General features: G+C 45.9%; 1 protein-coding gene across 1 annotated transcript in view; it reads right to left on the bottom strand.

Annotated features, from left to right (window-relative positions):
• Positions 1–3,088, bottom strand: part of PPARGC1B (PPARG coactivator 1 beta) — a 203,063-nt gene extending 199,975 nt beyond the window's left edge. The window contains exon 1 of the mRNA XM_069651407.1: positions 2,985–3,088. Coding sequence (XP_069507508.1) covers positions 2,985–3,056 — 72 coding nt within the window. The 5' untranslated portion in view covers positions 3,057–3,088. The remainder of the gene's footprint in view (positions 1–2,984) is intronic.
• Between the last annotated feature and the right edge of the window lie 10,488 nt (positions 3,089–13,576).

Below are 13,576 nucleotides of genomic sequence, written 5' to 3'. Positions count from 1 at the left end.
AATACTGGCTGCAGATAAACTGTTATGAGTAGCCATACAGTGCTGCTTTTGTATAAAGGCCCCTCTGTCCCCTGTTGTACGCGGAACAGAAATCTCGCGGGAATTAGACCACGCGCCTAAAGGCTGGACTCTTATGTGGAGTGGATTTTGTTTGCTACAAACTCCACTGTTTCCAGAGAACGAGGCACCGACGAAACGGTCTCTTGCTGCCTGGATAAAATAGGTTTAGCTCATCTAGATGGGTAGACGTCGTTGCATCCACCTTGCCAGGATGAGTATGCAACAGGCCCACAACCCAATGAGCTATCTGCCCACCTCGCACATATTACTACGAGGAATTAGTAGTACTACAGCCGGTCCAGTCCCTGGTCACGTGCATAACCAGAAACAAGAGTGTCACACGTGTGCCCAAAGAATGTGCAAGGAACTTTCGCACACAGTCACCAAAAAAAAAGACACTGCATTACCCATACGCGAACACCACATCATACACAACCAGCAAATATACACACGCGAGAATAAAGGCACACGGCCAAAAACACACGAAGAGCCAGAGTGTCAGTATACGGTGAGCGAGCGTGGGCGTTATGGCACATTTAGTAAACGTGGCCACTCCACTATGGGAGGAATGCTTCGCCGCTTCCGAGCCTCGGTGTCCTGTGGAGCTTTACTCGCGCACCCCTTCACCTAGTACCACGCAAGGGCGCTACAAAGGCGTACCAGTCTGGGCCTAATCGCAGAGTCAGTTGCTGGACATTTCACAACAGGTGCGCGCTGCGTGCCAAGCTCGCAGCCGCCAGATAGCACTGCACGAATCTGGCGCCAGCAAGGAGGGCCCGGCCCTATGCGAGAGGTGCGCTGTACAGAGCCGGCGAAGGTGTGCGCCATCACAACCGCACCAATGACCATAAGTCCACCCCCCCCTTCCCTCCCACGCCAGCCCAACCCCTGTTCTCCTAGCACAATGCAGCAGCACCTGCAGGGAGGTGTGGATGGCAAACATCCATAGCAGCGGTGCTCTTCCCGGAAGCGACCCCCAAGCTAGGCGCGCGCACCCTCCTGCCCCAACAGACCACAGGTCGGCCCACTATCCCCCTCCACAATGAAAGTCCAACCACCCCGTTCTGCCCCCCTCAAGCCACGGCAACCCAATCTCTGAAGGTCTATTGCCCAACTATCACTAGGCAGAGTTTAATCCGCGCCAGCAAACACCCCTCCACCTCAACCAGACCCTCCTTAACCCGCCGCAAATAAGCCCCCAACCAGCCACTGAACCCATTCTGTCCGATTAAGCGCCCCAGCTGCCACACCACACCAGCCGTGCCCTGGCTTCAGCCGCAGCAAGATCTACGCAGGCGCGCATGCGCGGCGGCACCCGTCAATTTTGTAATCTGCCATCTGTGACTATCAGAAGGCCGGGATGAGCTCGTCATCACACTCCCAATCCTCGAATACGTGCCTTTGCACTAAAAGGATAAACCATTATGAACCTGGCTTCCTGCTTCTATTGAATAGCGCATCACTACAGAGGTGTGCACGTGCGTTCTTCTGCACATACCTTCCAGTGCAGTGTGTGCGTCACATTCTTTATATTTAGTAGCACGCAATGCGCACACACCGAATGCTGCACTCCGTGCAGGCTGCAGTATTTTATATAGTGTGCATTGCCCACGCCCGAGTCCACAAGATGGGCTCGCGCTACGCTCATAGGTTTGGTTCCGTCCAAATTGTACCAGGGGAGCATTTATGTAGCGGGTTTTTAGTCACAACTTTCGGGGTTTAGAGATAAACGCAAAGGCGCCAGAATATGTATTCTATAATCGCGTGCGATAAGTCAGTACACTGCAACAGTATCTATGATATCCTCCACATTTAATAGGCTGACAGTCACTCATGCTATGCAATATATTCGTTAGTCCGTAACACCGTGCGTTGATAATACGCATGTTCCATATATCAACCTTAATAATTGTGCAACAACGTCATAAAGTGCGATACCCAAGATCGCACCGAATTTGTTGTAAGGGGGGGACGCCCATGAACTTTGTCCCCGCCATCCTTATTCTGGGGACACCGTGTGCACGCGATGTGCTGACTTCAAACCCCCCCAACCCTCATCAAATGCCAAGAACGCATTGCGAGTGCCATATACGTTTCACTTCCTCCTCCTCCTCCTCCTCCTCGCAGTGCTGAAAGGAGCCGCATGGAGGCTGCAGAGCCCGCACTCCTTGGAGACAGCTGCCCCCGGCCTCCCTTTGCAGGCAGTGCATACCTCAGTGTCACGCGCCTGCTCCACGTGGGACGAATGAATGGAACATGTAACAGGGGGCCTGCATTGGCCAAGGGCTGGGGTAGGGCACGGCACAAGCATGCGCAGGGGTTCAGGGGGAAGATGCGGGCACACGAAACGATTCATAGACAACTCAAAACACACCGGGGCCCTGAACGGGGACTGATTATGGGAGTTTATAGAAAGATACCGGAATTCTGTTATGGAGACATTACACACACTTTGAGGGCTACAGGAACACGTGGGTAGCCAAGTGACCCGCCCCTTATTTCCTGCACCGGCTCTTCTGCAGCTCCACGTGTGGTACTGTGAAGCAGCAAGGAAGCGGCTGCTATCAGCATGTGAGCGATTGGGGGCGCTGGAAGAGCAAAGGGTAGTAGGGTGGGCAAACGTGGCCAGCCACTGGCGTATTGCGCAAGCCGGGCACGCAACTGCAGCGGGAGCAAGGGCCACAGTGATCCTGCAAGGGCGCGACGGAACGCCTCGTGACCAGGGCAAAGGGCACGTGCTTGAGCAAGAGCTAGCTGCAAGCAGCGCCACCGCTGCAGCCCATGCCGGCCGCACACTCTCTCTCTAGCCGGGCGCTGATTGGGCAGCGGGTCCCCAGTAGTGGCCGTTAGGATCCTGTCATGTGGAGGCAGCAGGGGTCCCCGTTCCTCCTGCTCAGGGCTCTTCTTTCCTCCCGCCCCCTCACCTCAGACTCCTCCAGGTAGTCGAACACAAATGAGCTAAGCGCTTCGTCCAGCCCGGCGCCGCACTCCGCCATCTTACAGCAGCTCCTCCGCGGCCCGTGTGAAGGAGCGCGGAGAGGGCTGACTGAGGAGAGCCGAGGGGAGGAGAGAGCGAGGGGGCGGGAAGGGGCGTGGGCAGCGCCAGGCTGCCTTCCCGACAGCAGTAGACCCGGCTCCAGGCTGACTGTGCATACCTGTGCAGAATAAAAAAGACGTTTCGACGTTACACGCGCGCGCTTCTTCAGGAGTTATTATATAATAAAACGCATTCCGGAGTCATTTCATTAAAGATTTGGTAATAGGGGAGGGCGTACAGGAATTACATGCACTTAACATCCCAATACTGGGAGTCTAAGGGCAGCGACGAGAGCCCCCTATCACGCCGTGCTGGGGTCACGTTATGTCACAGTTTGATACCCCTTATGTAAATACACCGTTACGTCTGACAAATGGGCGCATGCGCAGACTCTCCTGCAGCTTACACAATGCTGTTTTAACTTTTCATGTGAGTAGTACATGCCAGTAACTGTGCCCACATTGATCGACCAGAGCATCCACACGTGCGCGCCTTAGGAACATTTCTAAGTATTTATAGTGTTCAGAAGAAATAAAAAGAATGCACACGAGTACATTCCTCTTTAATACCCATCGGAGTGAACCTATTCATGTGATGTTAATTCACGCATATGTGTTTTGTAATCATTGGCCCATGCTGAATTCATTGCGTAATAGGAGCAAAATGAATGTGAGATATGGTCACCCACATATAGTCACTATAAGACACAAGCACGATGCTTCTTATTATAAATTATGCGTAGACAATGTGAAATTTCACAAAAAGCCAACACCATTGTGTGTGTCAAGTAAGCACACAAAAAAAGGGGAGACCATTCAAAACTTTTTGTGTATCTCAGTTTACTTGCCTTCAAAGAAGGCACATCTGTGGGCAGCGAAGTGGGCTTCATGAGAAACGGCACCTTCACTTGTTATCGCCCAATCATTAACACAGAGAAGACCCTCCCATTTCAGTGTTCTGCCAGAAACAAAGAATATTAAGAATATGCAAGGCTCCGTTTAGTGCCCCTGTTGCATTTGCTGGCACGTGGGGAGTGATGGCCAGTAACGTGTCAATCATAGCCAGTCACTGATCACTCCACTGATAACAAGTAAGGGCTGTAAGAGCCTGCACACAGTTTGTGGGCTCTCCCTGGATACGCAGAGAAAAGCGAGACACATCCAGAGTCTCTGGTTAGCCCTGCACAGTATTGCAGCTATATTGCAGGGCTTTAAGTGGGATAAGAGATCGAGGGAGAGGGCCCTCATTTGGGGGTGTGGCTTGTGGGAGGGGTGTGGCCTAAAAAATACACAAACCGTAAGTTATGCACACAAATATATATAAATGTTATATATTTGTGTGCGTACCATACTATGGTTTGTGTACTTTGCAAGCCATCTTTTATAAACATAGAAATATGTTGCATATTTCTATGTTTATACAAGACAGCTTGCAAAGTACACAAACCATAGTAAGGTACGCACACAAATATATAACATTTATATATATTTGTGTGCATACCTTACGGTTTGCGTAGTTTTCAGGCCATCTTTTTAAATATTTCGGGGTTTATAAAAGATGTCTTGAAAAGTACACAATTCAAGCCATCTTTTATAAACATCGAAATATGTCAGGAATCCACAGGTTCGCAGAGGGTTAAAGATGCCTCGGCAACCTGGGGAAACAAAGGGACAGTAACTGCGAGGGGTCACCAGAGGTAGTTACTATGACTGACGAAATTGGCAGCAAGTCACAGCGTCGCCACAGCTTGAATGACTTAATGGCGGGCGTATCTCCGGAAGCGGCTGTGGCCGTGGTGGGATAATGTGTCCTGCCAATGTTGCGGTGGGACTGGGGGGCCCGGCATGGCCCTGGTTCAGCCTCACTTTTTGGAGACTGCCGGGGCCCCGGCAGGTCCCGGCCCACTTAAAGCACTGGCTATATGAAGAAGTGAGGGGTAAGTGGCTATTTACTATATGATATGATTTGTTATTTATAACGCGCTTAATACCCAGAGGTTTCTGAGGATGTTGCACCTGAGCTATCCTCCCGAGACAATTATATATTTATTAGTTATTGTATGCAATTAAGGTTTGAAAAGTGTTGGGGTGTGTGAAGAGAAAGTGCAGAATGTACTGGACTTTTGACCGTCCTGAAACCATGAATCCTCTGGTGATGGCATCCAGCCTGGACCCTGCATCTTCTCACAATCAGCAGCAAAACCAATAAAATACCAAAACAACTCCACATCTTCTCTATCCTCCTGCCTATCCATGCACCACCCAAATAAATCAGTGAAGACTAGCCATGCCTCGCAATAGACAGAACTGCGATCGCCTCACCACAAAACGCCTTTCATGGAATCCGGAACGTGAAGGGTACCACTAAGCAGCAAATGTGTGAGTTTTGAGGACATACCTGGGGCAATTTGAGAGAATAACCAATCACACTAACAAACCCTCTATTCCTACTCCTCCTACACTACCCAAAACACAGCGCACACATATGGACTAGCCAACTACACAAGCACACACAAAACCAACCTCTATGACACTCAATATACACCACAGGCACTCGACACACCCTCGCGGACAGACCTTCCAAGTGCATACAACCACTACACTAATCTAACCTACACATAACCACGTACTAAAAATGCACACCAACATACATTTACACACATGCAGTGCTTTAAGTGGGCCGGGGGCTGCTGGGGCCAGGCTCAAGCATCTCCCAAAAGTGGGGTTGAGCCGGGGCACTGCCGGGGCCCCTCTGTCCCACCACAACATTGTCGGGATGCATTAGCCTGTTGCGGCCCCATTAGGTCAGGCAAGCTGACAGAAGTGCCAGCCAGCCACAGGGATGCTCTGGCTGGCTGGCACTTCTGTCAAACACTGTAATTTCCTATGGTGACCTCTCGCATGAGTGGTCACCAGAGGAAGTTACTGTGGCTTTGTTTCCCCTGGTCGCCGAGGCGTCTTTAACCCTGAGTGAACCTGGGCACTCCTCGACATATTTCGAGGTTTATAAAAGATGGCTTGAAAAGTGCACAATTCAAGCCATCTTTTATAAAGCTTTGACGACGGACAAAGCCTGAGCCGTCTTTGTCGGTCGGCAAAGCTTAATAAAAGATAGCTTGAATTGTGCACTTTTTAAGCCATCTTTTATAAATATAGAAATTATCAGGTTTGCTGAAGGTCAAAGCCACCTCTGTTACTTGGGGAGGGGGAACCAAAAGAACACTAACTTCCTCCTGCGACCTCTTGCGTTTGGGGTCACAGGAGGAAGTTACATTGACTGACAGAAGTGCCAGTCAGCCACAGCTATGGCTGGCTGGCATTTCTGTCAGCTTGCCTTACTCGAACATGGCGGGCACATGTTCGGTCATGGCTGTGGCCGCGGTGGCATAATGTGTCACGCCGATGTTGTGGTGGGCCCCCACTCAGCCCTCTTTTTGGAGACTGCCTGGGCCCGGCCCACTTAAACCATTGGGAAAGGTTCAGAACCAGGAGGAACTGGCGTCTGTGAGTGTTGTCTTCCATGCAAGTTGGTTGCGAGATCAGGGTTGTTGTGCCCATAAGGGTAAGACCCAGTGTCTCTGCTATTTAGGTGTTTGTGTTGGTGTGTGTATCGTGTGTGATTCAGTCGGTCGGGCATGTGATCAGGGGCACTGGCCTGTTGTATCCATAGGGTTTTATAAACATAGAAATATGGCTTGAAAAGTACACAAACCATAAGGTACGTACACAAATATATAAGTATTATATATTTGTGTGCGTACCGTAATATGGTTTTGTGTGCTTTTAAAGCCATCTTTTCTAAACATAGACATTTGTAACATATTTCTATGTTTATAAAAGATGGTTTGCATAGCACACAAACCAAAGTAAGGTATGGATACAAATATATAAATGCTTACATGCATTTATATATTTGTTTGCATACCTTACTATGGTTGGTGTACTTTTAGGCCACGCCCATCCCATAAGACACGCCCCCAAATGAGGACCCCCCTCTCGATTTCTTACCCCAATTAAAGCACTGACCTTTCCTATTTATCTATCCTCACTAACCCCACCCCCTCTTTTCTTACAGAGACACGTGAGCACCTGGAGGCCGCCTATGGGGTGGCAGCGGTCCGTGACATAAATCAACATAACATAACAACACCAGAGAGCTTATCATCAATGGATGCAAGGATATGTGTGCCATTGCAACAGGCGATGAATACATGCTACCTCTACCCCTGGCCTCCCATACCTTTGGTGCCCAACTATAATTGTAGCTTTGCCTTTGGGCCTATATTCCATATTGTAGCCCTTTCCACAGAAGCTTCATTGTGTAGCGCCGCCTTTGGCCTATTCTCTTAGCTGTGCCCCTGAATACATTGGTGCCCTCCTATGGACCAATCAAGCATGTTCCACACTCTCATTCATAACACATATTGCCAAGAAGTTCCAGATAGCATGGTACCAGTTCAAGCTCCTCTGCAAAGGCAGTCGACCCAGTCATACCCGAGTTTCCTAACAGTTGCCCATACGCTGGTCCTCTCCCATAATCCTATTGGCAGGAGTCCCGGGACCCACCAGGCCCCCTTGCCATCCAGCTTGCCTCATCCATCACAGGACTAAGACATTTCAATCACATCTACCCCGTCTTTCAGTGACTGCATTGTCTACCCCTTCACGTACGCATCATGTTCAAGGCAGCCTGCTTCCCCTAGAAAGCAGACGCACCCAAAACACCACGCTTCCTAGTCCAGAAACTCATCATGTCTGCCTGCAAAGGCATAACCAGAAGCCACAACTGCGCCCGCGTGCAAACGAATAACCACAAGAAGGACATCACGGAAACCGACCCTTTTCTACTGTGCCCTAGCTTTGGAAACGTTGCAAATGCACATACGAAGCGCCAGAAGATCCTACGCTTCAAAGAACATGTCACTGGTTGCTCCACTGAGCCCTGCTTCACCCCATCCAGTGCCCCCCAACCACACGCTCCCTTTTCCCATTGCGGCTACCTCTTCTATCCTCACACTCTGCCCGTGTCCCCCTGGGCGCGACCCCCTTTCTACAGCACGCTTTTCTTCCCAGTTATGCTCATGCTTTGTAGATCCCATTAGCATTCTTCACACAACCCTCATCATTTTGCCAGACTACTACATGGTCCTGTACTTTTCTGGCCTCCACACGCATAGCTGGGAGCACACCATGCCACTCCTAACGAAGAACTCTTCCACCCCAAACACCCTCCGTGTACAAGGGCATGCAACGTTTTCCCTGCCGAACCGAAAGGGTTTGTGTCCAGAAACACATACACACACGGCAGAGCCTGGAGCAGCACGTGCACGCTAATCTTAGCAGCAGGTGTAACAACACGCATAGCTATCTCACCAGTGTGACTGGTACTCCATTTCTGCAAGCTGGGTATCATGCAACTTTAGGGACGATTGCTAGGTTAACTGTCAATGATATGACTTTTAACCTTTATATATGATATCTCGGGAGGATAGCTCGGGGGCAACTTGCTCGCCTTGGAAGCAAGACGATATGCAGCACCACAGGTTCGATCCCGGGGTCCGCGCTTAAAAACCTCTGGGTATTAAGCGCGTTTTAAGCTCGTCATAAATAACTCATCATATCATGCTATAGGCTTTACAGACACATATCGTACCCTGTCACTACTGATTAAGGAAAAACAATTCACATTCATTTCTAAACCTTACTGGTGATCGAACCATTGACCATTACGTTTGGTGAGGCACCCACACCCTAGGGTATGTGGTACCCAGGTGAGCTAATTCACTTGCTCCGCTCTGCTTAAGCTGTGTTTTAAAAGTCTCTTTTCAGCACATTCTTGATGTCTGCTTCAGTGGAGACATCGATGGAGAGAACAAAGCAGTGTCTATTCTATCGCTTTTTTTTATATACCCCCCTTTTTTATGTGTCCCCCGCTCGCCCCCTTACCTTCTGAGTGCTGTACATGAGGTGTTATTATCATCCAATTTAATGGAACTCCGTTTATCTGGATTGAGTTTGCCTTGATGGGAATCAAACCTGAAAATTGTCTGCCCACAATTCTGAGGTGAGTACTTAACTTGCTGAGCTATCCTAGTTCTAAAACGTTACTCACTCTGCCATAATCTGTTATGCTACAGAGAATGACCCTGACATATTGTGAGTAATTCGACCATCCGCATGGTTGGCGTGTGCTGGCCTGGGCTTTTTGAAATTTTTAATTAGATGGAATGACAGTAGACAAACCTCAGGAAAATGTGTGGGGCTAATACACACACATTTACCTATGCTCACACCACAGCAAAAACATAGACCTGTGCATTCTGGGTAGACAGCCTACAGGAACAGTCCACCCTGTCATATTTAGTTGGAATGTGACAGCCAGGAGTACACTAGGTCATCTCCTGGAAGGGGGAGCACCAAGCTCCCCACTTGCATGGCCAGCCTGATTAACTAACAAAGGCTCCATGGATCCACCTTGATCTTTTGTTAGGGTCTGCCGCAGGTGGCTGCGATTAGCATACTAATAGAGTGTACTTCAATCAGGCTCACATTGGGCCTTGCTGCAGAGGATAACAAAGGAGAGAGGAAGCCCAACAACATTTCATATGTAACTCTGTCAACCTGAAGCCAGCTCCTGTCCTCCATATCAATGACAGTGAACCGTCATTTCTGGGGCCGGTATTTACAGTAGTCCAACCTTGTATGGAGACCCAATTCATAAGGTATGAGTATCTGGTTTGTAGGAGCCAGAGAGTCTGGTCTTGCTGCAGCTTCAAGGGAGACTTGCTGCTTTAATCAGGAACCACAGAGAGATACATCAAACAGAGAGGCCCTTTGATCAAGCATAGACAGAAAGATGAGTGTGACTTAGTATCACATGTTTTCACCCCTTTACCTTGCCCGTGCAAAACACTCTGGTTATGACCTCATGCATACAGGAGATTTTGGTAGGGACCCCAGGATTGGTTCATTATGGTAGGCTTAGCCTACACCAATCACTGTGGCCCACTTGGCTTTAAAAGAGAGCTGAACCCCTCTTTTGGCAGATCATCTGAAGACATTAGGTTCCATATGCAAGTATATTCCCGGTTGTGCCAAACCTTCAGTCTAGTAAGCACTTTGGTGGTGAGAGCTAAATAATCTTAATTCCACGCCTTTAATTTACACATGCACATCTTTTATTGTTTTTAATATTCAGAAGTCTCTACACGTGTTTCACCCCTTTAGAATTAAATGGCTCCTTAGGAGAGCATCTAGTCAATGAAAACATTCAAAATGCTTAAATCCTGTTGTATACAAGTGTATACTAAAATTATACAAAGTAAATGAAAGAGAGAACAAAGCAAAAATATGTTTAAACAAAAAAAGTAAGAGAGAAAAAATCTCGCTTACATGTTTTAAACACATCAACCCATTTTGACATCCTTATTGCTGACTTCTTATTCATTTAATAAACTTTGTTTCCAATTTTTAAAGTTGAATTTGCTTTTTGGCTTTTTAAAGCTAAAATATTGTATTGCATGATAGCTTTTTAGAGGGCTACTCACCTTTTGTTACACACTTTAAAGTCCTAGTGTGTGCTATCTTCTAGTTGTATGTTTCTTTCTTAATTTTTATAGTGTCAGGTCTTATTATAGTCCAGTGCTTTTCAGTTACTGGAACTAAGTGGGAAAGAGAAAAACAGGCACTAAATATATGTTTGGAATGAGCAAAACAGATGAAACACAATTACCAAAAGAAGGGGGGAATTGCTCATATCTAATATGCTAGATTTGCAGGGTTTGGGATGCAGAGCACTTACCCTGGGGTATAAATGTCAGCCTTCTTAGAAAGGACCCGATTGTCCTTCTCTTTGAAGCATTTTCGCTGGCTTTTATAGTGCTGATAGATGCTGCGGTGACATCATCACGCTCGTGAGTAAAGTGCATGATGACATCATGGCATAGGAGCATCGCAGCCATTTTAGGTGAAATTATTGAAGTTTTTTAAATGTATTTTAAAATTTTTACATTTTTCCGCAACTTGGGTCAAATTATTTAGGACTAAATCAGGATATATATATTTAGTCCAAACAAATTAGTTTTCTTATTATTTAAAGATGACATCTGATACTGATTTAGCAATTATAATTAGAGATCTTGATGTAAGACATCTTTGTGGAATTTCAACCATATCTACTCCGAATTGTAACACGTTTACTCAGGTTTTTAATGTATTGACTATTTGTTTGGTATAGTGAGGATATGTTTAATGAACTATTCTAAAAGCTTGTTGCACTACCTTTACTCACTCATTTCTCATCTGCCAAAAATAAAGGTGACAAGGGCACAATTTCCTCAATTTACCAGTTTATTCAAAGAAAGGATCATTTTGAATACAGTCACAGCCAGTTAAAAAACTCATTGTCACAATTTAAACCCATGTCACAAGTGTCCATGAGGCATATCCATGTTGCTTCTTTTTGCCTCAATATTAATTCTTTATTTCCACCTCTTGGTAGGTCATTGATTTGCTCTAGCCCATATATTATCATCTATGCTACATTTAGATCAGGATGTTCCATATTGCAATGGGTTGCAAGAGGGTATCTTAAGTCTTTATTCCTGACTGTCCGAAGATGTTCAAAAACTCTAGTTTTAAGAAATCTGATGGTGTTTTCAATGTAAAGTTTCAAACAGATGCATTTTATTCCGTATAGTACATATTTACTGTTGCAGTTAATTAACTGTAGTATTTCTTTCTCTTTACCATTCAGTAGGGTGATACATTTTGTTCCATTTGCGATTTGTGGACATAATTTACAATTCCCTCATCTGTAGATACCATATTAGAGGCTTCTGATTTAGTAAGCTTCTGAGATCTTTTGTTTTGAGAGGTTTCAGATGACTTGGGCTAATCATGTGCTTTAAAGTCAGTGCTTTCCTGTAACATATGCGTGGTGCTTCATCTATATGTTTCCCAACAGTATTGTCTAATTTCAATATTCTCCAGTATTTGCTGATGATTTTCTGTATAGTTGGTGCATCTGAACTGTAAGTGGTGATGAATTTAGTAGTTGATATTTGCTTAGTATTTTTAGGTTTGTCTTTCAATAGGAATTCTTTTGTGGTGTTCCCAGCTTTAATTATTGATTCTCTGAGTTTCCAATGTTTATATCCTTGTTGCCTGAATTTCCTTATCGTTTGTTCAATATTGGTCTCATATGCTGATTGTGTACTGCAGTTTCTCTTCAGCCTAAGGATTTCTCCATATGGAATGTTGGCAGTTACATGTCTCGGATGATTGCTAGTAGCATGTAAGATGCTGGTGCCCGCTGTAGGTTTTGTGAAAAGGCTTGTCAGGATTTTATTTTGGTCTGTGTAAAGTTCCAGATCTATACATTGTATTCATCTGTGCTCTTGTTCATAGTAGATTGAAGGTTATATGCATTGGCTCTTTTTCTCTTTCCCGCTCAGTTCCAGTAACTGAAAAGCACTGGACTATAATAAGACATGAGACTGATGATATGAATGCCAGTGAATGATAGCAGGCTTCACACCTAGACATATTTGCAAGGACAGCAATGCCAACTAACCAATCCACTAACAATTGCATCCCTCTGCATATGCCTCTTAAACTCTAATCAAACACAACCACAAACCTAAAATGCAGCAAACCTCATAAAACTTCACTACACTGCAACAAAACAAACTGCACATAGACTTGCACAACAGTACAACTACCGACCGTAAAAAACACCCCAAGCCCAGCCAACGGACCCACCGGGCTGAGGCTGCCAACAGCACATCACTGCTATCTTGCACTTTTCCAGCTCATTCCCACTAACTCACCCCCCCCTCCCTCTTTCAGAGCCGCCAGAGCTCCAGGGGACCACTCCAGTGGTGATAGTGTGCGGTACAAATATCCTTTAAGATTAACATTAACTATATAAATTAATAAAAGGAACATAAAACTAGAAGATAGCACACACCAGGACTTTAAAGTGTGTAGCAAAAGGTGAGTAGCCCTTTAAAAAGCTATCATGCAATGCAATCATTTAGCTTTAAATAGCCAAAAATCAAATTCAACTTTAAACATTGGAAACAAAGTTTATTAAACAAATAAGAAGTCAGCAATAAGGATGTCCAAATGGGTTGATGTGTTTAAAACATGTAAGCAAGATTTGTTCTCTCTTTTTATTGTTTAAACATATTTTAGCAATGTTCTCTCTTGCATTTACTATGTATAATTTTAGCATACACTCTTAAATACTAAGGTCTAAGCATTTTGAATTTTTGCATTGGCTAGATACTCTCCTGAGGAGCCCTTTGATTCTAAAGGGGTAAAACACATGTAGATAGTTCTGAATATGAAAAACACTAAAGGATGTGCATGTGTAAATTAAAGGAGTGGAATTAAGATTGTCTCTCACCACCAAAGTGCTTACTAGACTGAAGGTTTGGCGCAAACAGGATTTTACTTGCATATGGAACCCATACTT

The sequence above is a fragment of the Ambystoma mexicanum genome, chromosome 3p (assembly GCF_040938575.1).
Source record: "Ambystoma mexicanum isolate Mex_15411 chromosome 3p, UKY_AmexF1_1, whole genome shotgun sequence".
Classification (NCBI taxonomy): domain Eukaryota; kingdom Metazoa; phylum Chordata; class Amphibia; order Caudata; family Ambystomatidae; genus Ambystoma; species Ambystoma mexicanum.
This window is presented reverse-complemented; position numbering and strand designations above follow the sequence as displayed.